Source organism: Arabidopsis lyrata (genome assembly GCF_000004255.2).
Source record: "Arabidopsis lyrata subsp. lyrata unplaced genomic scaffold ARALYscaffold_6, whole genome shotgun sequence".
NCBI lineage: Eukaryota > Viridiplantae > Streptophyta > Magnoliopsida > Brassicales > Brassicaceae > Arabidopsis > Arabidopsis lyrata.
This window is the reverse complement of record NW_003302550.1, coordinates 13,789,937-13,816,303: the sequence shown is the minus strand read 5'-3', so window position 1 is coordinate 13,816,303 and position 26,367 is coordinate 13,789,937. Positions and strand designations below refer to the sequence as shown.

General features: G+C 36.4%; 3 protein-coding genes and 1 pseudogene across 3 annotated transcripts; 1 reads left to right on the top strand and 3 right to left on the bottom strand.

Moving 5' to 3' along the window:
* The first annotated feature begins 9,222 nt into the window (after positions 1-9,222).
* LOC110227826 lies at positions 9,223-10,868 on the top strand. Its single transcript, XM_021023571.1, has one exon. The coding sequence runs from the start codon at positions 10,042-10,044 to the stop codon at positions 10,756-10,758; it is 717 nt and encodes a 238-aa protein (XP_020879230.1). The 5' UTR covers positions 9,223-10,041; the 3' UTR covers positions 10,759-10,868.
* Positions 10,869-17,015: 6,147 nt separating this feature from the next.
* On the bottom strand, positions 17,016-17,999 carry LOC110227374 (annotated as a pseudogene).
* Positions 18,000-18,097: 98 nt separating this feature from the next.
* Positions 18,098-19,469, bottom strand: LOC110227373. The gene is made up of 4 exons (XM_021021460.1): positions 19,358-19,469; positions 19,036-19,248; positions 18,314-18,778; positions 18,098-18,237 (listed from the first exon to the last, which is right to left on the bottom strand). Exons 1-4 carry the CDS (start codon positions 19,467-19,469, stop codon positions 18,098-18,100), a joined length of 930 nt encoding a protein of 309 aa, XP_020877119.1.
* A 4,814-nt stretch (positions 19,470-24,283) lies between these two features.
* Positions 24,284-25,655, bottom strand: LOC110227651. The gene is made up of 2 exons (XM_021022610.1): positions 25,566-25,655; positions 24,284-25,445 (listed from the first exon to the last, which is right to left on the bottom strand). Exon 2 carries the CDS (start codon positions 25,441-25,443, stop codon positions 24,898-24,900), a length of 546 nt encoding a protein of 181 aa, XP_020878269.1. The 5' UTR covers positions 25,444-25,445; positions 25,566-25,655; the 3' UTR covers positions 24,284-24,897.
* Positions 25,656-26,367: the final 712 nt, after the last annotated feature.

The window sequence follows — 26,367 nt, the reverse complement described above, 5'->3', positions numbered from 1 at the left end:
ATTCTATCGAACACGATAAGACACAGTGTTCGATAGGTATGGTGAAAACTTGGTGTTTAGAAATCGGTTTTTAGACGGAATCGATTTTTAGAAATCGACATTCTATCGAACACTTGGTGTTCAAGAATATTACTTTGTGTCTTATTGATTCAAACTGCAATTTACAAGATCAACACTCAATACATTTCTCATACGATACAAATAGACACGATTTACATCAATATTTATTTATATAACTCAAGAAAATTGAATCATTTCGATCAAAAACACTATAAAACCGAATGATAAATACCTCATTGTTCCCAGCTTGATCCAGATAACGCTTTCCAACCCTCTTTACCAACAGAAATTGAGCTAATAAGTATCGATTAGTCTACTTTAACCCTAGGAACAGAAGATCCCTCAAAGACTCTCAAACGTGGTGCATCACTCCAAAATAGGGTTTTGGTCGAGAGAAAAAAAGAAGAAAATCATCGACTTTTGATATCAATGGTGAAACGACGCCGTTTTTTGTCCCCAATTCTTACTCTGAGTTTTATTTTAAAACGACGTCGTTGCCACGTGGAGGCCATGTCATCGAGATTTGACGGCACAGTAATAGTGTTAGCAAATAGGTATGAATTAGCACAAAATTACAAGATCGGGTATGTAATTTGAGTATATTTAGAGTGGGTGTATGTTTTAGCACATTCATATAGTCGGGACATGAATCGAACATAGTGTAAGTGTGAGGGTATGAATTAGCCGATTTCCCGTTAACTTGCAGACTATTCTTTGAAGAGAAGTCAATGGCAAGTCTATGTCTATTCATTAGACAAAACAAAACTTGTAACTTGTAAGCACCAATCTTTAAGGATGATCTAAATATACAAATTTATGTCAAACTAACAATCTGACCGTATGAAGAATATCAGACTGTATGAAGAATAATAACTCCTAGCGAATGAAAAATATCCGACCGTACCGAAACAAAGAATCAACTCTAGAAAATATTTACAAGAGACTTTAGCAGTTTAAAAAGTAATCTAAAGAGAAACTGTTATAATTTAGCTACAACATGTCATTAGATAAATACGTTATCTTTTTTTTGTTTTTTTGATAAATACGTTATCTGTACATGACTTTTGTTCAAAAAAAAAAAAAGTACATGACTTTTGTCGCTAATTTCATCAGAAAGCTTCAAATTTCCCACAAGTGATTTAAACCAATCAGAGTAATCCAAATATATCTGAACTCAAATGAAAATCAAAACCTATACTTAAGTCTTACTCCTTGTCAGTGGATAACTTTATTAGCTTAACCGACTTCCACGACTAATTTCAAGAGAGAACTTCAAATTTAATACAATGATTAAACCAAATCTAGTCAAATGAACATCAAACCTAAGCTTAGTCTTATTCCTAGATTACATCATAAGCTTAAACAACTTCGATGACTAATCTATATAAAATAGTAATCTCAATAAATGCCATTTGCACCTCTGAACGGTTGCTTCTTTTTTATGCAAACTTTCGTTTCAATTTTTACAGATTTATTTTTTCGGTTGTTTTTTTTTATTGCATCTGTTCATTGAAATATTTACGGGTTTTTTTTTACGGTTGTGTCTTTTTATCGCATATCTTTTTTTAACATAGTTACGGGTTTTTTACAGTTATATTTGTTCAATTACAGACGTATATTTTCAGTTTACGGTTGTGTCTTCATAGTTGCATCTATTCATATAAAGTTACGTTTCAAATTTCTTCTTTAAATTTTGGTTTTTAACTAAAATATATATTTTACGGTTATTTTTTTTCAAAAAGTTGCAATCTGAATAAATATTTTCTACGGTTGCATCTTTTTGTTGTAACACCACATAAACAATTGGGATTGTTTAATTGAACCATTGCAACATTTACTTTATTTAACGAACAATTGTAATTTTTGAGTTATTCTATAAATCGTTAAAACATTTAATTTTTTAAAAACTAAAAATATATATTTTACGGTTGAATTTTTTAGAAAGTTGTGATCTGATTGCGTTTTTTAAAATATCTTCTACGGTTGCGTTTTTTTATCGTAACTTTTCGTAAACGGCTGCAACTGTTTAGTTGAACCATTTCAACATTTAGTTTATTTCACGAACAAATGCAACTCTTGGTTTATTTTATAAACCGTGATAACATTTAATTATCTACAGTCACGTCTTTCAGTGTAACTTTTTCCATAAACTATTATTTCAATTTTAGTTACTAAAATGTATTTAAATAAAATTATAACCGTTTAATTTAACCGTTGCATTTATTTGATAAATTATTGGAACTTTTGGTTTTTTTTTATGAACTGTTGTAATCTTTAGTTTATTTGACGAACCATTGCAATATTTGATATACTAGAAATGGACCCACGCGTTGCGTGGGTTTATTGTGTGAGTTTAGCAATATATATTTAATTTTTTTATAGTTTTGTAAATTATATTATTTAAATATTTTTAATTACAATACTATTTGAAAACTATATGTAATTCTATTGATAAAAAGGCGGTTATATAAATATAATAGAAATATTATAAGTGATAATTGTATAGATTTATACGCTTATTTATAATATACTACATATATTAAACGTTTTTTTTTCTTTTGCATTTGACTTAGTATCCTATGACCGTTCATTATATATATATATATATATATATATATATATATATATTTTAGTACATGAATTCTTATGCATAACATTTTCTTCTATAATTATAGAAACTCAAGTGTGCTATTTTAAATGTGGTTTATCTTTTCCAAATTTATATCTATTGTATTTAGAAGCAAAAATAAAAGATATATATATGGTCCACTCCGGAACATCCTTTTGTGAAGTGTAATTTTGATTAGGGCTGGGCCGGGTCCAGATTTCCGGCTTTTTTAGGGTATCCGGATCCGCCTTTTCCATTATCCATTATCCATTATCATTTGGATTCTAGATGGCAGCAATTTTTTAAGAGTGATAGAGATCGTCGTGATCTTGTAAGTTCCTAGATGCTTCTTGTGAAAAATGCTATCTGATTTGTTTTCGTTTTAGATTAGGTTCAAATTTCTTGATAGATCTTTTCCTTAATTTTTTCAATGGCTTGAAAGGTCACTTGTGGATGTGCAGCTGGAGTTGCTGCCGCTTTTAGAGGAGGTCAAATCATGGTGGGTTCCTTCTCTCACATCCTATGTCCAAAGTGGCTGAATTTACTCTGTTCTTAGAAACAACAATGGAGGAACCTTTGTTGTCTATGCTGTAACATCCTTAGCAACTGGTGTCACTTGACAGCTTTGCACTGGTTTTTTACACTGTTCCGAATTTTAATAGTGTTTAAAGGGTGGGTGTCTGGTTCTGTCCTATTTTTCAGCACGAAACAAGTTTTGAGATTTGAGTTGTCAAAATAATCTTTGTTTTTCAGGTTTTTTTGGAGGCAGAGAAAGGATACAGATCGTTGATAAAGATTGTCATTGCGTTGGGTGAAGACCCTCCACGGGTTGGTGTTCATTGCGTTGGGTAAAGACCAGGTTTAGTCATTGCGTTACCGTAGTTGATTTTTTTTTATTCCTAGTCTAAAAATCATTCATCCAGTTTCCCTTCTGTCAGATTTTTCTGTTACGCTAACATGGTCTTAATTTTTTATTATGCTTTTTTCTGTTACACCAATTGTGATATTTTAAACACATAATGGGCTATTTTGTTTAATCCTATACATTTATAATTAGAATCTGATGTGTTAAAAATAAAAGCTGACTCATATTAACGAATTGTTTTGATTGGAAGGGAAAAAAGCTGATGTCTCAGCTCGAGAAGAGTCTAAAATGCTGACGTGGCAACCATATAGAGAGAGTTCACCTCCTTTCATATATATGTGCTATCTCTATACTATTAAAAGAGAAGTACAAATGAAAATGGGTCGGTTAAAATCAGAAAATTGACCCGAAATTCTGAAATCGGATCTTTGAATTTTTTTTGGAATATAAATTCGAATTAATAATGAAAAATCGAAATAAAATCAAATATTTATGGAAATCAAATAAAATCTGATTGTACTTATGGTAACTAATAATAAAAGCATATTCCGAACAATATTATACATTAATTACGTATAATAAATTTGTTCATATATTTTTGGGACTAATTCCATAACAATCAACGTTTTTGTCATTAATTTCGCTCATTTTAGCCAATTATCATTAATTGAAAGATATTTTATTTGCTTCTAAAGATTTCTAGAAAATTTATCACAAATAACCCATCTGTTTTATAAATTAAATAGATATTTTTATTTTGGTCGTGTAAATTAAATAGATATGAAATCCATGTAACTAATTTTAATTTAATTAGATTAAATCGAAATTATGATATTTTCATACCTATAGCTTACCAAAGAAGTTTAATTTTCAATTTATAGAGATTTATTGAATATGATTTTAGAATTATTCAACAAGATGATAAGTATTTATTAAATTGTGAATCATGAAAAATAATAATTAATTTTTAATCATTATACTTCATCTTTCAATCTCTCATCTAAAAAATAAGATACATATTCTATTATTACTATGTCCAAACTTCATTTTGTTGTATGACTAAATAATATTCCCATTAGAACAGTCAAAGCGAGTTGATTCGTCCCGTTAAGTCCGTTTTGCGATAGACAAAAAATATTTTGACTTGTAGTTAGTCGGTCCGCACGACCCGCGGGTAGCATATATGAAATACAAACCCGTCCCGCGAATGTATGCGGATTTGCGGGATTGTCCATGGATTTTGTTTAAATAATTTTAAAGTAACCAAAATTTAAAATACTACTAAAATAAATAAATAAATAAAAATACTATTAAAAGTTTGTTTAAATTACCACATGTTGAATAAATTATAATTTTATCAATAAATACTAATATGCGGGCTGATCCGCCAACCCGCGGATGAAAACCGATTAAACCTATGACCCACTGCGAATTAATCCATGTGGCCCGCTTATTTGCGGGTTTAATATATTTTCCCAAATCTGCTCCATAGTGAGATGATGTGGGCTCGACCCGCGGTTTTTGACCTATTTTGACTGCTTTAATTCCCACGAATAGTCTAATTTTAGAATTTTAAAACACAAAATTCTATTTTGTAAATCATAATTAATACGATGGGTATATTTATAAACAATTTTACATTTTCTCTACAATTCGTTATTATGAATATTTATAAGTATACTACACGATTCGTTCTACTAAAAACACACACAATATTAAACGCAACGTATGTAAACCAATATTCTCCCGCGGTGGACCGCGGGTCCGATCCTAGTATGTCTATAAAATACATATGATCGCCACGTCAGCATTTTAGGCTCTTCTGGAGATGCCACATCAGCTTTCTTTCCATCCAATCAAAACATTTTATTAATATGAGTCAGCTTTTATTTTTTACACATCAGCTTCTAATTATTAATGTCAAATAGGGAAAACACAATAGCCCATGAGGGATGGCCCATATGAATTTGAAAATCTATTTCACAAGTTAATAATATATTTATTATTTAATTATATATATTATTTAATTTTACATATTGATTTTTACTAATACTAACTTATTTTGTTATTTTATGTTTTTTTCCATGAAATTATTTATTGGTTTTATATACTCCAAAGTTTTTTTCGCTAATTTTTGTAATCTTAACTCAAAATATGAGTGGATAATAGTATAGTGGATTAGCTAATGGTTTAAGTAAGTTTTTCTCTTAATTTTTTGATCTATATATGACACTGAGGGTGAAGAGTACGTAAGGTCATCAAATTTTGGATGTTCTATAATCCTAACATTACCATCTATAAAATTGGTTTAGGAAAGATTGTTTACGGATTGTGTGAGTGATGCAATGTTGAGTATGTTGGTTGAAAATGTATTTTAATACTAAGATTGTTTACGGCTTTAAATTTTCCATTATCCGGATCCGGATCCGGATCCGCTTTTTCATTATCCGGATCCGGATCTGCCCCACCCGGATATCCGGTTTTTCAGAGCGGATCGGAGCGGATCCCGGATCGGATCCCGGATAATTGGTCTCAGGGCTAATTTTGATGCCAGTTTCAGCCAAATCACTATGCAAGCTCGTGGAGGATGGATTATACGGGATCATCACGGTACTGCAAAAGCATGGGGATCTTTAGATTTGAATGGTGCAGCTTCTCCGTTGATGGCCAAAGCAAAAGCACTTCTGACAGCGATGCATCAAGCATGGTTAAGAGGATTCACTCAAGTAATCTTGGAGGGAGACTGTGAAGTATTGATCAACTTAATCAATGGAAATTCCAGTCATAGTGAAGTAGAGAACCTACTGCAAGACATTGGTTTTTGGAGAGGAAAGTTTAGTGATATAAGTTTCAATTTTGTAAAACGATCTTGTAATTGTGTAGCTGATAGTTTAGCCAAATTCGTTTGTCCAATGTCGTTTTTCCTTCCGGATTCATTGATTCCGCCAATATGGCTTAAGGAACTGCTGTGTAACGATTTATTAACTTAATAAAATAAGTTCTTGACGAAAATATATATATTTTTATTTTATATATTGGCTTTCTCTTTAGGAATTTATCTTTCTGAGACTAATTTTGTCACTCAGTTCCGATATTTTCATATTCTATTATTTTTATTTTAATTTTTTGTTTGTATCTTATTAAATCCAATGTTGCAATTGTGTTATTTCTACCTATTTTCGATATTTTAAAAATAATCTTTTATATTTTTAATAAGTGCATAATGTTTATACTACTATCATATGCATTTATACATTTACTTATATAAAATTTTATATTATATTTATGATAAGCTAAAAATTAATAGTATATATAATTATATTTTAGTTTTGTTTTCAATTATTATACACGATACTATTTAGCTATATTTTAACATTTTGTTTACTGTCATTTATAAACTAATCAACAATTATTTTAATTAGTAAATTGTCATAAGATTCATCACTAATTCATTATATATTTTTTGAAAACTAAAAAATGTATGTCTTTCCAACTTTTATACAATTTTTAGAAATACCCAACATATTGATTTTTAAATATGTCATGATTCATTACTATATTTTTTTTGAAAGCTAATAAATGTATGATCTTTCAACTTTCATACAATTTCAAAAATATCCATCATATTAATTTTTAATATATCAATTATAAAACTGAAATGTTTATAAAATTTTTAATATGATTAATCTTAAACATTTTCTCGCTAAAATTCAAATTATATTTTTAGGTATAAATTTATATTTCTTTGCTTTTTATATATAATATTAATTCATTTGTATTTAACTTAAATATTTTATAATTATAAGTAACAGTAAATAAAAATAAGTATGTATTGAATGAACATTTTAAATCAATTATATTTTTTAATTTTTAGTTAGATGCATGCTTAGGTGGATGATGATGTGGATAGCCTAGATGGAGAGAGGACTCTCCCATTATATATATATATATTTGAAAAACGATTGCAACTTTTACTATATATGATATCTACGGTTATACTTTTTCATCAAATTTTCAATTTTAATTACTATTTAAATGAATATGTTGTCACCGTTTAATAGAACATAATAACATTTGGTTTATTTGACGAACCAATGTACGTTTTGATGAAACGTTGTAACCTTTGATTTATTTGATGAACAGTTAAAATATTTGATATAGTTGATGAACCATTGCAACTTTAGTTTATTTGATGAATTATTACAACTTTAGATATATTTGATGAACCGTTACAACATTGTCTTTAATAATATTTTTTTTAGAGCATTAACTAAAACTTTTATTTTTGAGTAAAGTATTAACTAAAGTTGTATCTGTTCATTTAGAATATTATCTTGTCACCAGGAAAATTGGGTAGAAAAACCCTCACCTTTTTAAAAAACATAAACAAACCGTCACCTTTTTTTGTGGGTTTTTAAACCCTTATCTTTTCATAAATGGTAAAATAAACCCTAGTATTAATAAACTCAATTTGAATTCAAGCAAAACGTTATATTAAACACAATAAATATAAACAATTTGATTTAGGATTTTTCTTTTAAAATTCTAGTTTACAATGTTTTTTCTAAATTGAAATTTTTAAGTCATGATGTAAAAAAATTAATTGTTGTGTTACAAAAATTCATCAATGTGAAGCCAAACAGATTTTGTTACGAATAATATATAAATTCTTATATTGAACCGAATATGAGTTTATGTTAATAAAGGTTTATTCGGTTCAATCACACAAATTTGCTAACGTAAAACCAAACCAAATTTTATAATACTACGAAAAATATATGAATTTCCACATCAAAATATTTTTATCGGACAAACTAAATAAAATTTGCTAACAAAATTTACTAACAGTTAATATTTCTATATAAATATTACGATACATTGAAAATAATATAAATAACATATAGTTAATATTTATTTAACTATATTGTTGGTGTCGGATCCCGCACGGTTAGTTCGGGACCAACCAAAGATTGCCGCGTAGGTAGAAGAGAAGCCTACAAGGGATAAAGCCCACTAGATCCACAAACAAGGGGCATGGGCGAGGTGGTTTCACCGCAAAAGGAGATCGAAGTGTTTGCATCTCGAGATGAGAACGAAGTCGAAGTCACGGACAATTCGGTTCAGGACTGTTGGGCTAAAAGACAAGGCCCACGAAGAACGGAGTCAATTCAAATTCAAACGTTTGAACATTAAACTCGAAGACTGAAACAGGCACATTTAAGAGAAAATAATTGTATTTAATTAGGAGTTAAATATCATTAGTGAGTATAAATATAAGGGCCAAAGGTCATGTAAGGACAGACGCAATTCTTTCTAGCAATTATACTATAGCTATTTTTCATACCAATTCATAGCTTTTGGGCAACAATTTCTATACTCAAGAATAATCATTCTCATTAAATATATAAATATTTGAGTGTGTGAGTCCGACATCCACATTTTGGCGCCGTCTGTGGGGAGAAAAGATTCTTGAGTGGTCAGATTTCCATTTCTGAGATAAGCAGCAATGTCCGGAGGAGACATCCCTGATGCATCATTGGCCGAAACTCTCAAAGCCATGCAGCAAACCATGTCGGAAATGTCACAGAAGTTCTCGAATGTGGAAAAGGCCGTTGACTCGTTACAAACTATCTAGGTATCTCTTAGTCAAAACGTCAGTACTATACAATCTCGTGTTCGCTCTTTGAGTGCAGGAAACCACGTTGGAGTCCGAAGAAGAATGTTCAATTCGCCAAGCTCCCTTGCGCGAAATGAGACCAGCGGAAAAATAACTCCTGATGCCACTAATACGGTAGTCTAGCCGGCGGACGGAGAGACGCAACTTGAGGACGAAGATCAACTTGCAGATCAGTACGAGCAAGAAAGCCTTGACCAGTTCGAGACTCTGAGAAAGGTTAGCCAAGAACTAAAGGAAATGAAATCAAAGTTCCACCAGGCCACTAGTTCAGAGCCAGATATCAATCGAGTCATTGAAGAAGCCAGGCGAACACCTTTCATCCCGCGAATTGCAAGTTTGAGAATCAAAGATTCTCGGAAGCTCAAACTGGAGCCCTACAGCGGACTAGAAGACCCAAAGAGTTATCTCGCAGCCTTTTTGATTGCCGCTGGACGAGTCGAATTGGATGAAGCCGATGAGGATGCGGGATATTGCAAACTCTTTTCAGAAAATCTTTGTGGCCAAGCACTAATGTGGTTTACCCAGTTAGAGCCAGGTTCAATCAGCAGTTTTGACGAGCTGTCAGCTATTTTCTTAAAACAATATTCTACCCTTATGGATAAAAGCGTTTCGGACGCTGACCTTTGGAATTTATCACAAGGATCGAATGAGTCACTTCTAATTTTCATCACCAAGTTCAAAGGGGTACTGTCGAAGCTCCCAAGAATTTCACAATAGTCAGCTTTATCTGCCCTACGAAAAGGTTTGCGGCATGATTCAAGGTTCAAAGAAGATCTAATACTTCATAAACCAGACACAATTCAAGACGCACTTTTCCGCGCAAACAATTGGATGGAAGTAGAAGATGAAAAAGAGAATTTCGCCACAAGAAATAAACAAGAAAAACCGGCGGTCACTTTCCCTACCAAAAAGTTTGAGCCCAGAGAAAACAAAGGACCAAGAAAGTTTGGGTCACAGCCCTTCAACAATATCGTCGGAAAACAATTCCAAGGAAAAGGAAAGTCGAACACGTGGGTCCGTGACGAGAGTTTATATTGTGACATCCATAAGGTGACCGGGCACTTAACCAAAGATTACAGTGTCCTTAAAAGGCATCTCGCGGAGCTGTGGGCCAGTGGAGATCTTTCCAAATTCAACATGGAGAATTTCGTGAAGGAATACCACGAAGCAAGAGATTATGTCAAAGATCAGAACTCCAAAAGAGCAAGGTTGTCCAATGAAGAAGAACCAAGGAGTTCGAAAGGAAAGATCAATGTAATTCTAGGAGGTTCCAAACATTGCCGAGATTCGATTAGTTCCATCAAGAAGCATAGGCGAAATGTTTCACTCAAAGCAAACTTGGGCGAAGAAGTTGACTTTCAAGGTACATCAATATCATTTGACGAGGAAGAAACGCGGCACCTCGAAAGATCTCATGATGACGCCCTCGTCATTACCTTGGACATTGCCAACTTCGAAATGTCAAGGATCCTCATCGATACAGACAGTTCGGTCGATTTAATCTTTTTAAGTACTTTGGAAAGAATGAGAATTAGTCGGCAGACATAGTAGGACCTCCATCTCCCTTAGTGTCGTTCACAAGTGAGTCAGCGATGTCTCTCGGAACGATCAAGCTACCAGTTCTTGCCAAAAAGGTGTCGAAAATCGTGGACTTCGTTGTTTTCAATAAACCGGTAGCTTACTCATCATCCTCGGGACTCCGTGGATTTATCAAATGAAGGCAGTCCCCTCTACATATCACCAATGCATCAAATTTCCAACACCAACTAGAGTGGAAACAGTTCGGGGAGATCAAGAAGCTTCACGAACATGTTACCTAGCTAGCCACCGTTTGAAGATTCAGTAGCAATTAACGAAGCCCGCAGAAAAGGGAATAATTCCAAGATTTCCTAGTGGGCAGAAAGAGGATGACGTAGTAACCGAAGTAGTATTAGAAGAAGACAAACCAGATCGGAAAGTCCGAATTGGAGTTACTTTGATCGGCAAAATAAAAGAGGCTTTAATCAAACTTTTGAGGAAAAACAAGACATCATTTGTGTGGTCGGCGGTGGATATGCCTGGCATAGATCCAAGCATAATTCGTCATGAACTTAACGTGGATCCGAGCTTCAAGCCTGTAAAACAAAAAAAGAAGAAAACTCGGAGTAGAGCGAGCAAAAATAGTAAATGACGAAGTGGACAAACTCTTAAAGATAGGGTCCATAAGGGAAGTGCAGTACCCGGAGTGGGTAGCTAACACCGTCGTGCTCAAAAAGAAGAATGGAAAGGACAGGGTATGCATCGACTTCACGGACCTCAATAAAGCGTGTCCAAAGGATAGTTTCCCGCTCCCGCATATAGACCGGCTCGTAGAATCTACTGCTTGGAATGAACTATTAACTTTCATGGATGCCTTCTTGGGTTATAATCAAATAATGATGAATCCCGAGGACCAGGAAAAAACGTCATTCATCACGGATAGAGGTATTTATTGTTATAAAGTAATGCCTATTTGTTTAAAAAATGCAGGAGCAACTTATCAACGGCTGGTTGATAAAATGTTCCATGATCATCTCGGGAAGACAATGGAAGTCTACATAGATGATATGTTGGTTAAGTCGTTGAAGAAAGAAGGCCACGTTAAGAATTTGGAAAAGTGTTTTGAAATTTTGAACCAATATCAAATGAAGCAAAACCCGGCGAAGTGCACATTTGGAGTCTCATCCGGGGAGTTTCTTGGCTATATTGTGACAAAAAGGGGAATTGAGGCCAATCCAAATCAAATCAACCCCTTTCTGAACATGTCGTCTCCAAAAAACTTCAAGGAAGTACAGCTGTTGACTGGGCAGATTGCGGCTTTGAACCGTTTTATTTCAAAATCAACGGATAAATCTTTACCTTTTTATCAAATTCTAAAAGGAAACAAAGGATTCCTTTGGGATGAAAAGTGTGAAGAAGCCTTTGGGCAACTTAAGGCATACTTAACTACTCCACCTATATTGTCTAAACCCGAGGTGGATGAAAAGCTTTACTTGTACGTATCAGTTTCGGATCATGCGGTTAGTGGAGTCTTAATCCGGGAGGACCGCGGGGAGCAAAAGCCGATCTACTACATAAGTAAGTCAATGACAGATCCAGAAACCAGATATACAATGATGGAAAAACTCGCACTTGCGGTAGTGACTTCAGCCCGGAAGTTGCGCCCATATTATCAATCCCATCCAATCGAAGTGTTAACTAACCAGCCACTTCGAACAAAACTTCATAGTCCAAGTCAGTCCGGACGGTTGGCAAAGTGGGCGATAGAGCTGAGCGAGTACGATATAGAATATAAAAGCCGAGTCAGCATGAAGGCCCAAGTTTTAGCAGATTTCCTGACCGAACTACCAATGCTTGGCATGCTAGAGCAACCGGAGAATCGAACTTGGAAGTTGCACGTAGACGGATCTTCATCAAAACAAGGATCCGGAGTAGGAATCAAGCTGCAATCTCCCATATCGGAAATTCTGGAACAGTCGTTCCGATTATTGTTTAATGCTTCCAACAATGAGGCAGAGTATGAAGCCCTAATTGCCGGACTTCGATTGGCACAAGGAGTTGGAGCTGAGGAAATAGTTGCTTATTGTGATTCGCAACTAGTAGTTAATCAGTTCAATGGAGACTATGAAGCCAAAGATTGAAGAATGGAAGCATATCTCGAAGTTGTAAAGGATCTATAAAAAAATTTCAAGAAATTCAAGCTAATTCGTATACCTCGAGGAGAGAATACAATAGCGGATGCACTTGCAGCATTAGCATCAACGTCAGAACCTGAATTGAAAAGAATCATTCCGGTAGAATGCATCTCGGAACGAAGCATTAAAGAAGACAAAGAAACTCTCGTCATTACAAGATCTCGAGCAGCGGCGCGTGACCGTGGTGAACCTGGGATCGAGCTACCTCCCATCAAACGGAGAAAATCAAGAGAGTCAAACATATCTGAGCCTAATATATCCAAGGAAAGCGGTAGCGAGGAGGCTGTCATCCTGTCAGAAGGCGCAATTCCGGAAACAGTTACAGAGACCAGGTCATTAATCGAAGAGGCTACTCTTGAGCCAAACGAGCATCCCGAACCGGAACCACGAATATTCCATGAAGACGACCAAATTCCGGCTAAAGACTGGGGGGCTGATTGGAGGGAGCCAATAAAGCACTACATTAAGACCGGCGAGCTCCCAAAAGATAAATGGCAGGCCAGGAAAATGAGAATCGTTAGCGCGAAATTTTGTCTATCGAAGGATGCGTTGTATAAACGAGGAGTCAGCGACCCTTACCTGCTATGCGTTTTTGGACCTGAAGTCGAAATTGTCATGAGCGAGGTGCACGAGGGTTTGTGTGAGAGTCATTCATCAGGAAGGGCTATGGCTTTTAAAATTAAAAGAATGGGGTATTTCTGGCCCACTATGATCACGGATTGTGTCAAGTTCGCCCAGAGGTGTAAGCGCTGTCAACTTCATGCACCGTTAATCCATCAACCTTAGGAGGTATTCTCCTCCATCTCCGCCCCATACCCGTTCATGAGGTGGTCGATGGATATCATTGGTCCATTGCATAGATCAACTCGAGGAGTACAGTACCTTTTGGTCTTGACAGATTACTTTACGAAGTGGATTGAAGCTGAAGCATACGTTAGCATCAAAGATTCGGCGGTGAATACTTTCAATTGGAAAAATATCATATGTCGACATGGGGTTCCATACGAGATAGTCACTGATAATGGGCCGCAGTTCATTTCGCACGAGTTCAAAGCTTTTTGTTCGGATTGGAGAATCAAAGTCAGTTACTCTACTCCATGGTATCCACAAGGAAATGGCCAAGCCGAGGCCGCGAACAAGACAATTTTGAGGAACCTCAAAAAACGCTTGAATCACCTAAAAGGAGGATGGTATGATGAACTCCAACCAGTCTTGTGGGCTTATCGCACAACCCCTAGGCGATCTACTGGAGAAACTCCGTTCTCTTTGGTTTATGGCTTGAAGGCGGTAGTACCGGCCGAACTTAACGTACCTGGACTTCGCCGAACAGAAGCACCATTGAATGAAGAAGAGAATTCAGCAACGCTTGACGACTCGCTAGATACCATTAATGAAAGGAAAGATCAAGCTTTAATTCCGATTCAAAATTACGAACAGGCAGCAGCTCGATACTACAACTCCAAAGTCAAAAGTAGACCGTTATTTGTAGGAGATTATGTGCTAAGACGAGTCTTTGACAATAAAAAGGAACAAGGCGCAGGGAAACTCGGCATTAATTGGGAAGGACCTTACATTGTTACCGAAGTGGTTCGCAATGGCGTTTATAGGTTGAAAGACTTAGAAGACAGGCCAGTCAAGCGACCTTGGAATGTGTTCAACCTAAAGAAGTTTTACGTTTAAGTGACACGCATTTTTACTATGTACATGAACTATGGTGTGGCTTGATCTCGAAATGGGTACGTAGGCAGCTCGGAAACGAGTTCAGCTATTAATAAAATTTGTTTTATTTTGTCATTATAGGAAAAAGTTCGACTGTGCGAACGAAAAAGGTAAGTAAAGTTCGATTACGTGAACGTGCAAAGATTGGAAACAAAGTAACACTTATTCAGCAATATGAAAGTAAGACGAAGAGTCGCCATGCACGCACTTCGAATTAAGAGATTCTTCCTGATGAGCAGAACACTTGAACTCCTTGACTAGCTAGGTCAAGGATTGGCATCATACAGTCCGTAATGCGAGCAAATTCGGAGATTTCAAGCTCGATCCATTCTCCGGGGTGAGAGCCGAGAATGTGAAGATCTCTTGATATCGCAGTAACCCTGCGTTGCATTCGATGAATCTTTTTTCGGAGTTTCTTCCTTTCCAGCGTTAGCTTCCAATGTTGAACCGCAAGTGCTTTGATGAATGCCATCGCAGTCTCTTGGTCTCTGTTCGGGAGGTCCTTGATCAAAGCGCACGGGGCTTGGATTTGAGACCTGAAGATGCTGCAGGGTAGAGAGGGTTGCCCGCTTGATGCATCTCCATCCATCATTCCGACCCTGGAGAAATCTGACATGGACTCTGAGCATCGAAGGTCGAATTCCATACCTGCAAAAGAAGAAGAGAATGGTGAGGAATAAGAGAAGTTGAAGCTATAACTTATAGGAACATCATATCCCTAGTAAGTTGCGGTTCCCATCCTGGAACGGAGTGATTCGCGGAGAGATTTATGCCTTTAACCAATCCTGCATTCAAAATATATCTCCAAAAAATATTTCGAAAAAGGAAGGTAATAAGTTTTCCATAAACAAAATGGGCCGAAGCCTATTACGAGTCCAAAAGTTTTAAAAGAAAAACGAGGTGAAATAAAGTGAGCAGAGTTCGGGACAATTATGGAAGAGGCTCAGGAACAGGCTCCTTCATCGCCGGTTTGGACTTCGAAGTGGACGCCCCTTCTTGCCATCCACTCCGGGTTCGCTCCGAACACGTTAGCAAGGGATGTCGTCCTCCTTCTCGCCCTCTTCCTCGCTGTCAAGAGGGACGACTTCGACCGGGGCATTCACGGGTCCTGGAACCTGACCTCTACCGCGGAGATACATCCGGAGCATCCTCGGGGTCTCCACGATAGAATCAAAGTTCCTCCATTCCCATTGAAAAGGGTCGCTTTCCAGAGCCCTCACCTTCCTCTCCACTCGAGCAATGCGAGCCTCGAGTGTTTGCCTTTTAAGACCCAGCCGCTGCCGTTCATCGCACAAACGGCAATGTTTGTCGACAACCTGGCATGGAGATTGAATGAATTTAAAAAAAAAAAGACGGAAAGTTTTGATCAACGAGAACAAATACTAATCTTGTCCATGAAATCATAAGCTTTTTTTCTTTTCCCTCGAAGGGAAGTGAAACACGGCGTGAGGAAAGAGGACACCTGCCGGCTCGAAACCGTCGCCGGATAGGAAAAGTGGGCTGCCGGGGTCAATGGGGGCTACGTTTTCGTTTTCCATTTTTGCGGTGTCTACAGAATAAATTCTGAAATCCCTTGAAAAAGTTCAGAGGCAGATGAGCCCTTATTTATAATGGTTTAGGGTTTGTCTTGGAACCGTAAACCCAATAATGGTGGCATGCCCGAGTGGTTTAAACCGTTTTTGGAAGTTGTAGAAAAGCAGTTATTGCCTTAAAGACGTGTGACTTTTCCTATTTCCCAAGGAGTGGGAAGGGAAAGAGCAACCGTCGCATTAAAGGCGAAAAAGCCCATTATAAATAACTTTTGTGGGCCAAGCCCAACAAATTTACCGAGTTGACTAAACCCGAAGTGCAGAACTCGCGTTAAGCCGAGCTCAGCTCTCGCATTCTAAGAGAAAGGTCTGATCAGCCTAGAAAATCTCGAAAGCATAGCCACAAGGCCAAAAAAGTATTAAAAAGCGGACTTTGCAAACCCGCGCATTATTTTAACCAAACCCTCAAAAGACTATAACTTGAAAAGGTTTAAAAGCCTCCTTAGACATATATCTTGTTCAAAAAAAATGAAAATATATAGTAATAATAAAGCCTCCTTAGGCGAAAGAAAAAAAAGGCATATCCAAATATAAAAATTTAAGTTTTTCGAACAGGCGGGACAAGCCCCAATTCAAAGTGGACACAGCCACTACAGGTTAGGAGCCACCTCAGGCTCATTTCCAGACGGGGGTGCTTCATCCGATTCCACAGCTGGGGCCTGCTCAGAAGAAGTTCCTTACTCACTCCCAACGGCACCGTCACCTTCCGAGGTGACCACCGGTGCAGCAGCAACCTCAGATGGGGTAGCACCTTCCGGCTCGCTTGAACTTGTGAAAGATGAGTTCAGTCAGGCGAAGACACAATACATGTAAACGGTGAATGCCGAGAGTAGGAATTACCTGCCCAATCCAAACCCGATTCACTCAGGGGAGGAGATTCAGTGAAGAACTCCTCGAACTGCTGAGGGTTGAAGGCCGAAGCAGGGAGAGCTGCAAAACGACTTCGTTTTTCAGCCAAGCTGGTCGTCAGTTCGGACCTCTCTTGCTCTTCGGAGAAACCCTCCTCATGAATTTGGTCCAACAAGAGTAGGTTTCTCTCGTGTTCCTTGATATCCGATTCCAGCTCCAACCGCGCCTTCTCGGTTTAAATGAAGCGAATAGCTCCCTGAATCAGCTCCATCCTGCGTCCCTTGACCTCCTTTCTGGCCTTCGATGCTGACTTAGCCAATTCAGAATCCCTTAGTTTGACGACCACTTTGTACTTCGCGTCAAGTTCGATGTATTGGTTGTTCAGAGTATAAGCAGTCAATTCGGATTCAGCGAGTCGGCCCTGAATTGCGGAAAATTCCTCCAGAAGTTGGCAATTCTGGTCGTACTGGTCCTGCAGCTCGCTCTTTATCTTTGAGAGCTCGGATGTGAGACCATCAACTCGGTCTTCCAGTTCGTGCTTGGAGTCGGAGGAGGAGCGGAGGTCAGTCTCGAGAGTAGAAAGCTTGCTCTTCCACGCCTTGATCTCCTGTTCCCGACTAAGCAGTAGCCCCTCATAGTGTTCAACCATATCATTGAGTTCGCTGTTTGCCTGGCATTTTGCGTAAACCCGAGATGGTGAGCTAATACGAAAGGTAAAAAATAATAAATAACAATGAAACAGGACTAACCCGAGATGAATGGTACGCATGGAGTAAGAAGCGTTCACGAATTGCAGGGCGCCACTTGTCGAAATCCGGCAGAATCGCGCCCGATTGGGTTTTGAAGCATCGGAAGACGCTACCCTCTTTCTCCATAGCTGTGAAGGCAGAAGAAGAAGAGATTGTAGAATTTGGAATCTGAACAGGATGAAAACTTTAAAGTGTGAATAAATCATTGTCGGACCTGAAAGCGATTTGCTTTGAGGGACGAGTACAACTTTCGACTTCGGGAGAGCATCTAGATGCTCAGTACCCCCCACTTTAGGAGAAGCGCTTCGGGCAGTCTTCTCGCCACTGTGTTGGGGAGAGGAAGACATGTCAACAGGAGGAGGAGAACCCATTGGTTCGGTAGGAGGGGACGATCGAGGAGAAAGGTCAGTCCGGGTCCTTGACTTTTCCCTCCGCATAGAGGAACCACTGCGAGATGACCTGTCTCTCTTCTTGCGAATCAAATTTTTAAGCGGTTCGTTGCTGAAATCATCTCGGGGAGGACGAGGAGAGTCACGATGAGGAGATCGGGCCCTCCGAGGAGAACGATCATCACGACGTTCACGACGAGGTGTCAATCTGAAAGCAGAGATGGATCTAGCTCCTTTGGTGCTACGATCGTCCACAAGCAAGGTCCTACTATTGTATTTTTTGTCAATGGCGGTCGCAAGGAACGCCTTGTTCTCCTCGCAAGCCTCAACCATCGGCTTGGAGAGCATCTTGCGTTGGGCAGTGAGGGCCCGAACTGACATTCCTTGAGTCGGGGGAGGAGGCGGAAGACGGTGAAGTTGTCCAGGGGGACTCATCCTCAGTTTCTGATTGGCCTCTATAAACCGTTCAAGGGTAAAGGAGTTCCAAAGGGTTTCCCCTTCGAGGATTATTTTGAAGAATTTGATTAATTCTTCGGATGGGAGAGTCGGAGCAATGAAAGCTGTAAAATGAAATAACAAGTCTAGTTAGTAGAAAGAAGGCAAGAAGATAAGGAAAAGATTTACTTGACCTAATTTCTACCGGGTTTCGTAGATCACTTCGATGGAAGCACTTCGGAAAGGTTTCCAATCGAAGCGGGGGTTTTGTTAATCAAAAACCAAGAGTGGTGCTAATTCTCATCTTTGTTCGGAAGATGAGAGATGAGGTTTCTGTTGGCATTCGGGTATGCCGAGAAGTATCCTGTTTTCTTCGACGAACTTCTCACGCTTAGAAGCTTGTTCAATTCGGGAACCCCGATAATATAACCAGCCTCCGCCGCAATGGTTATAATCCCAAGGATAGTTCGGAGGAGATTGGGAGTTAATTGGGGCAAAGCAATCTCAAGAGCTGCTAGGTATCGGACTAGGGCTTCAGGAAGGGGAAAGGTTAATCCGCAGCCCTTGAAATAGATCTCGTACACACAGAAATAGCCTTCACAGTAGTTTCGGGGACTCCGTGGGACTGGCTATTTGTGCCTCCGCCATAATTCCCGGCGGAATCTGACAAAGCTTTTTCAATCGCTCGAGGGATTGAAGAGTACATGTGGATCTGTAGTATGGACCAGCGACGTCATTAGGGCGAGTGCACTCGTCGTTGCTGGAGTGCCTCTCATCGTAGGAAGGAGATTCGGGTCTATCGGAGTCAGAAGTCATCGAGAGAAATGGTGTCCGGAGTTGAAGTTCAGAGAAGAGAAATTTGGCAAAGGAAAGCAGAGAGAAATTTCGATTAAAGGAAAAGAGTAAAAATAAAAATGAAAGAAGTTACCTCACGCAAGCTAAGTGGAGATGATGGAACCACCTCGGGAGTCGTGGGGGAAGTGGGAAAGTTTTCCCCGTTTTAATAGTAATTAATTAACATACGGTCATAATGATGACAGATGTCATACAGTTAAAAAAAGATAGTGCCGAAATTAAAGGAGTGATGGGATTTCCGGCGGGAAATCAAAAGATTCTCAAGCGCAATCTTTGGTCATTAAAGCATTAAAATCTTCCGAACTAAAATAGCACTTCGGAAGACTTGGGGGGCTAATTGTTGGTGTCGGATCCCGCACAGTTAGTTCGGGACCAACCAAAGATTGCCGCGTAGGTAGAAGAGAAGCCCACAAGGGATAAGGCCCACTAGATCCATAAACAAGGGGCATGGGCGAGGTGGTTTCACCGCGAAAGGAGATCGAAGTGTTTGCATCTCGAGATGAGAACGAAGTCGAAGTCACGGACAATTCGGTTCAGGACTGTTGGGCTAAAAGACAAGGCCCACGAAGAACGGAGTCAATTCAAATTCAAACGTTTGAACATTAACTCGAAGACTGAAACGGGCACATTTAAGAGAAAATAATTGTATTTAATTAGGAGTTAAATGTCATTAGTGAGTATAAATATAAGGGTCAAAGGTCATGTAAGGACAGACGCAATTCTTTCTAGCAATTATACTAGAGAATTAATCTACATACTCTCCTCTAATCCACATACTCTCCTTCTTTTAATGAAAGAACGAAACTACCCCTTTCTTAGGTATACGTGGTACAACTGGTACCTCTCTAGTTGTACCTCCTCCTAGTTGTACCACCTAGTTGTACCTCCTCCTAGTTGTACTACAACCCTAGTTGTACTACACCGTAGATGTACCAGAATATTCCCGAATATTCCCTAGTTGTACCAGTTACAACCCGTATAAAAGGATTCGAACCCTGGGGGCGCGCGCGTGCGCATGAAGCTCGCAACCACTGAGCTATTGTGTTTTTCGTTGAACACTTACCGATTTAATTGTATTTAACCCTTATCACCCGAAATCAACCCTCATTAAGAGTAATTTTGTCTTTCTACCATTGAGGAGTATTTGAGACTAAATTTTGAATCTGAGGAGTATCTGAGAATTTGATCGATTATACTATAGCTATTTTTCATACCAATTCATAGCTTTTGGGCAACAATTTATATACTCAAGAATAATCATTCTCATTAAATAAATAAATATTTGAGTGTGTGAGTCCGACATCCACATATATTTTTATCCAAATACTGAAAACTCGAACAAAAAAAAAAATCTAATTTGCTATCCCATAAATTTTTGTAGTTTATATAACATAACTTCTAATGGTAACAAAAATGATTTACCTAATCTCAACTAAATTGTAAATGAATTTTTAAAGCACAACAGCCTTAATTTTAGAAAAAAAATTGCAAACTCGAATTTGAAAAAAATCATAAATTAAATTATTTTTGTTTCTTATTGTTTTAATATGACGATTTAAAAAAATAAGTTGAGTTTATTAATATTAGGGTTTATTTTACCATTTATCAAAATGTGAGGGTTTTAAAACCCACCAAAAAAGTTGAGGGTTTTTAACATGTTTTTAGGAAAGGTGAGGATTTTTTTACCCATTTTTCTTTGTCACCATGTTTTATTCGTGTTTTTCATTACAAACATTTCGTTCTAATAATTGTGTCTTTTACAAACAATATTTTCTATTTATACTTTCATGTCTTTATATATATATATATATATATATTTTAAAGTGGTGTAAATTTATTATCTCTTTTTATTTGATATTTTTCATAGAAAGTTACATTTTTACTATTTAGCATTCATGTATATACTTTGTTATCTATCTCATTATTATTTGTTTCTAAATAATTATCTATTTTGGTTATTTGTTAAAATTTTCCGAAGATTGTCTCTTTTTAACATAATACATTTAAAATATTGCGTCTTTTATCGTAATATATAGTTATAGTTATAGTTATAGTTATATTATTTATATTTATATAGTTTAGAAAATTGAAAAATTGCATCTACTCATTATAATTTTTTCTCTTATTTTTTTTATTTATAATCGCATCTTTTCACCATAATATTTTCTAATTATAATAAAAATCTTAAAAAATGTTTTTGAGGAAATACGTCTCTTTATAATTGTTTTTTGAAAAATATCTCTTTATTTATTGTTAAAAAAATTGTTTCCAAACTTATTGTCTCAATTCAAATGTCGTTTGAGTACATGTAGAAAAAAAAGGATTATAGGTATTTTGCCATTTTCGAACATTTAAAAAATTCAAAATTTTGATTTTTTTATAAAATGCATACTTTATTAACAAATACTAAACTCTAAGAACAAATAGATAGGACTAAATCCAAACATAACGGATAAAACGTATGTTAAATCTTATTTTTATAATCTGAAAAATGATAAATCCGTAAGATTTTTGAGAAAGTGGCAAATCCACAAATGTCACTCCAAAAAATGGCAACTCATAGGCTCCGACTGGTAACCATTAAAAGAACAAAAAGAAATTGAATAAAAAGAACAATGCGGAATGGAACAAACAATTTTTGAGGAACGAAAAGGAAAAGATGCAGAGAATGAATAAAATGTGCTATTATGATGAATGGTAACCAAATAATAAAAATATCTTTAAAGATATATTAAATATTAAATAAATCAAATTTCAATAAAAAATACTAGATATTTTTTATATTTATTTAATTTTATATTTAATTTGAAACTAAAATTTGTGAACTAAATTTTTATATATCATTTTAAATAATAATATTTGATATTAACATAAAATAAAATTGAAAGAGTAATTTAAAATATATTATTCTTTTACAATATAAAATTTTTTAAATTTATTTTACTATTTATATAATTTTCAAATGAAGACTTAAGAGTAATTCAGCATGAAATTCTTATCAAAAATATTTTTTCTGTTAATATATTTTGAAGATATGAAAATTATTATATAGTAAAATACAAATATTATTGATAAATATTATTTTTTATTTATTTTAAAATAAAAAACGAATTTTAATATTTGTTCCTTTTTTGTTCCATTTTGTTCCTCATCAATTTTGGAGAGGAACATTTTTGTTCTAGTGTTCCTCTTTTGGTGAGGAATGTAGAGGAATGGTGTGGAAAAAATATTACTTGTAAATGGTAAAAATATTGAGGAACAAAGAGGAATATCACATTCCTTCTCATTCTTTTCCTAAATTATGGTTACCAATTGAAGCCATAATTGATTTAAAAATAAATGGTATAAGCTTAAATTTTAACTCTAATTAGTTAGAGGTTTTTGCAAGTTTCGGCTGGTTTTAGTGGTTTAACTCAAATCTATTTTTTACTTCTAACTTATTTGAAATTTGGCTAAATTAATTGAATCCTCTACCTTTTGTTAGGGGTGGGCAAAAATGTCTTGGATGAAGTTTTGTGTTTTACTATTGAAAGAATTATTTTTTTACATTTCATTTTAAAATTTTTTCTTTAAATTTTTTTGAAATCTTTTCCCTCGCGATATTGCAGGGGTCTAAGTCCTAGTCAATATAATAATAACACTAAAGTACCTAATATAAAGAAGTACCCAAGGAAAAACCCTCACTCCATCTTGAAGCACTATTGATCGAAGAGTAAAAGAGTTGATAATTCCAATTAGTAAAACGTCACCAAAACTCAATGTTCAAATCAAACTAAAGAAAATACTTAGTTGGTTAGTGCTAAACTATCGAAAGAAAATACATCTCTCCTTGTCAATACTCAATACAATTATTTCTCCAATAATAATACTAAAGGCCTGGGGAGTGCTAAACTTGTCAATGTCTTCAAAGTAACAGAAAACATAATGAATTTGAGGATATGGAAAACTTCTTCAAGCCTAAAATTCTTCACTTTCTCTTGTATCAAAATGCTGAAAGCAAAAAATGGCAATGGCTATGAAAATTTCTACAACTTAATAGTCTATATGCTGCTCTTATTGATCATCAAAGTTTTTGTATCTAGATCTACCTGAGTCTTTTCTTATGATATAACAGAGACAATTATACGCATCAAGAGAGAGAGAAGACATTGGTTACCAAAGTTCTCAACGTCATTCATAATCTTCCTAAAGCTCACGTTATCAATAGGCTCCATGCCTTGTTTTTTCATCTCCTCTGGATTGCGATTATACATTTTTTTTGGTTTTAAATTATCCTGAAACAAAGAAGAAACATCAAGCTTTGCGATTCCATAACTTGAATCTGTGAAAACATCAAAATTAAATTCCGATTCCCATTTGTCCGATTAATCTAGATTTAAAAATTTACGAAAGACGATGAAATTTAGAGATCGAACCAGGAATAAGAAGAGATAATCATAGAAGCTAGCTTGGGAAGGATCTGAGCTGCGATAGAGTCGAAAAGGGTTTTAGGAAGAGAATTTTAACCAATCTGCCCTTGTTTCGTGTTTTAATTTTACCCAATGACATTATGAAAACTTCGTTTCCGTAAGAGGTCATATGGGCATTCCGTGGCACATGGTTAAGACGGATTTGCCCTCATGGACATTGTCGCGAGGATGTGATGATGTGTGACATGTCTGACGGTATTTGAATCTATGATAGCTAATTTTTTCCGCCAGGACGTAGGTCGTACACTCCATTTAATGGTGCATTAATTAAGGGCAATCGAGTGCTAAAAATTATTTAGTGGCTAATAGATTGTTTGGATTACTTTGATATTTACACAGATCTTCGATAATAGTTGTCTACAATTTCAACAAATGAACTCTCCTTCGTTTGAAGACTAACTGCGATTTTCGTATCTGGGAAATTATCGAAGAAAAATTCTTGTACCTAGTCCACCAATTCTGTAAGATCTCGAAGATTATCAATGTCTTATGATTTGATAAAATTTGTAGACAATAAATTATTTTTAGCACTATCTTTTTCAGCATTTAATTCAGGTGTTTTGGGGAATAAATGTTATGTTTGTTCATCATTTCGTCAATAAATGCTGTTTTTTTTGCAGGTGGTGGACAGCGGTGGACAATTGTTCGATGGACGAAACAGTACTCGCAATTTCCAGTGAATGGATATGCTTGGCTAGTGGTAAGTGGGAATTTCGGATAGCCCCAAACCGTGAAGGATTCTCTTCCCCACGGATACGAAAAAAACGTGTCCAAGTGCCTCACCATTTCTACCACCTCCGTTGATGCTCTCACAGGCTGGCTGTCACAGATCAGAATCCCTTCCACAATCACTATTAGTGCAAGCCTCAGTTTTTTCCAACCAGGCATCTGTGCCTTTAAAGGCTTCCTACTATCCACCTTCACCTCACAATGTCCTCGATAGTAACCACCTTCTTATTACCAAACAAAGTCTTCCAAAACGGCTCTGAATTACCACTTGAATTTTGCGCCTTTTGAATGTCTTTTGCTGCTGGATATGGAAAGCAAGGAAGTCCCGTTACGAGAGCAAACTCTCTGAGTGAGAAACGAAACGGATGTCCACCGAAAACGAACCATAACTCATGTTCCTTGGCTGTAACAAGCGAACGGCATAAAATGTTGTGGACCAGTTTTCCCGACAGTGAACATTTCCTAATTGGCAATTCAAACAGAGAACCCAATGGACAATCTTGTAGGTATTGCAATTCCTTAGTACCCTCCAAAACATCTACAATGTCGAGCAAATACTCTGGTTTCGAGTACGAGTTTATTCGTCCTTTTACAGGGTAGCGATCTGTTGCAAATAGTCGTTCAGGGAGAAATTCTGGAACAATTGTTATGTTCTCGCCACTGTCCCTCTCTCCCCTGTTTGGATTTAAACCCGGCCGATACTCAATTAGGCCTTGAGTATCCTCGTCAGATTCCATGTCTGCAAAATCAATTTCTATATTAGCATGGACCAAATTGTAGTAATAATGGACAAAACTATACCCATCAAATACAACGCCAAAAAAACTTGGAATTTTTGAGTTATTAATACGATTTTTACCTTTTCCTCGCTTGTGGACGAATCCAACCAAACCCAGAATAAAGTTACAGTTTTTTCTTTTAAATGGAAACGGAGAAGGGTGAAGAAGTTGTCAGAGAATCGATGATTAGGTTAAAAACGATGACAGGTTGTGTAAATAAACTAGAGTCGGCAACTTTCCGTCTCCCGAAAATGGTGAAGGGTCGTTTCACTTTTCCCCTTTTCCAAAATAATTAAAAAAATTACTTCGGAAACCATAGCTTTTCAACCCGCTCTGACTGTAATTAATGCCCTCTCGAACCGTCACTTCGTCGTCTTCCACACGCGAGTTCAAGGGCAAATGCGTCTTTCCGTCTCCCGAAAATGGCGTTGTCCACGATATGTTTTTTAAATGGCATTTTTTAAAACTAAAACTTAAATAAGGCTACTATTCTCAAAATTCCCTTTTAGGAACCAGGATGGACCAAAGATATTTGCCTTTATTTCAGAAATAATTGATGGAAAAGAAAAGTGACATGTAAAAAATTAAAGCTGAGTTGTATTAATGAAATGTTCTTATTGGTAGATAAATAGGTTGATGTGTCACATCCTGGTAAACTGAAAAAGCTAGTGTTTTTATTGTATTGATTTATTTTCTTTGTTAAGGAACGTAATTATTTACAAGTCTCTTCCACTTTATTTCGAAAAAGATGAGACGGATTTTGACAAAGAAAAAATATGCACAACAAAAACAGATTATGTTTTTTTTTTGATATAAGATTAAAAAAACAGTTATATTATTTCTCTCTCTCTCAAAAGAAGAAAAGTAAATGCTTTATTCGCT

What these genes read in the sequence shown, in the direction of transcription:
- LOC110227826 (XM_021023571.1), top strand. Translation starts at nt 10,042, where the DNA reads ATGGAAGTAGAAGATGAAAAAGAGAATTTCGCCACAAGAAATAAACAA.
- LOC110227651 (XM_021022610.1), bottom strand. Translation starts at nt 25,443, where the DNA reads ATGGAATCTGACGAGGATACTCAAGGCCTAATTGAGTATCGGCCGGGT.
- LOC110227373 (XM_021021460.1), bottom strand. Translation starts at nt 19,469, where the DNA reads ATGACTTCTGACTCCGATAGACCCGAATCTCCTTCCTACGATGAGAGG. An exon ending in TCCATACTACAGATCCACAT is followed by an intron (nt 19,249 to 19,357) that starts GTACTCTTCAAT and finishes ACTACTGTGAAG; the next exon opens with GCTATTTCTGTGTGTACGAG. An exon ending in CAAGCTTCTAAGCGTGAGAA is followed by an intron (nt 18,779 to 19,035) that starts GTTCGTCGAAGA and finishes TTCATTTTACAG; the next exon opens with CTTTCATTGCTCCGACTCTC.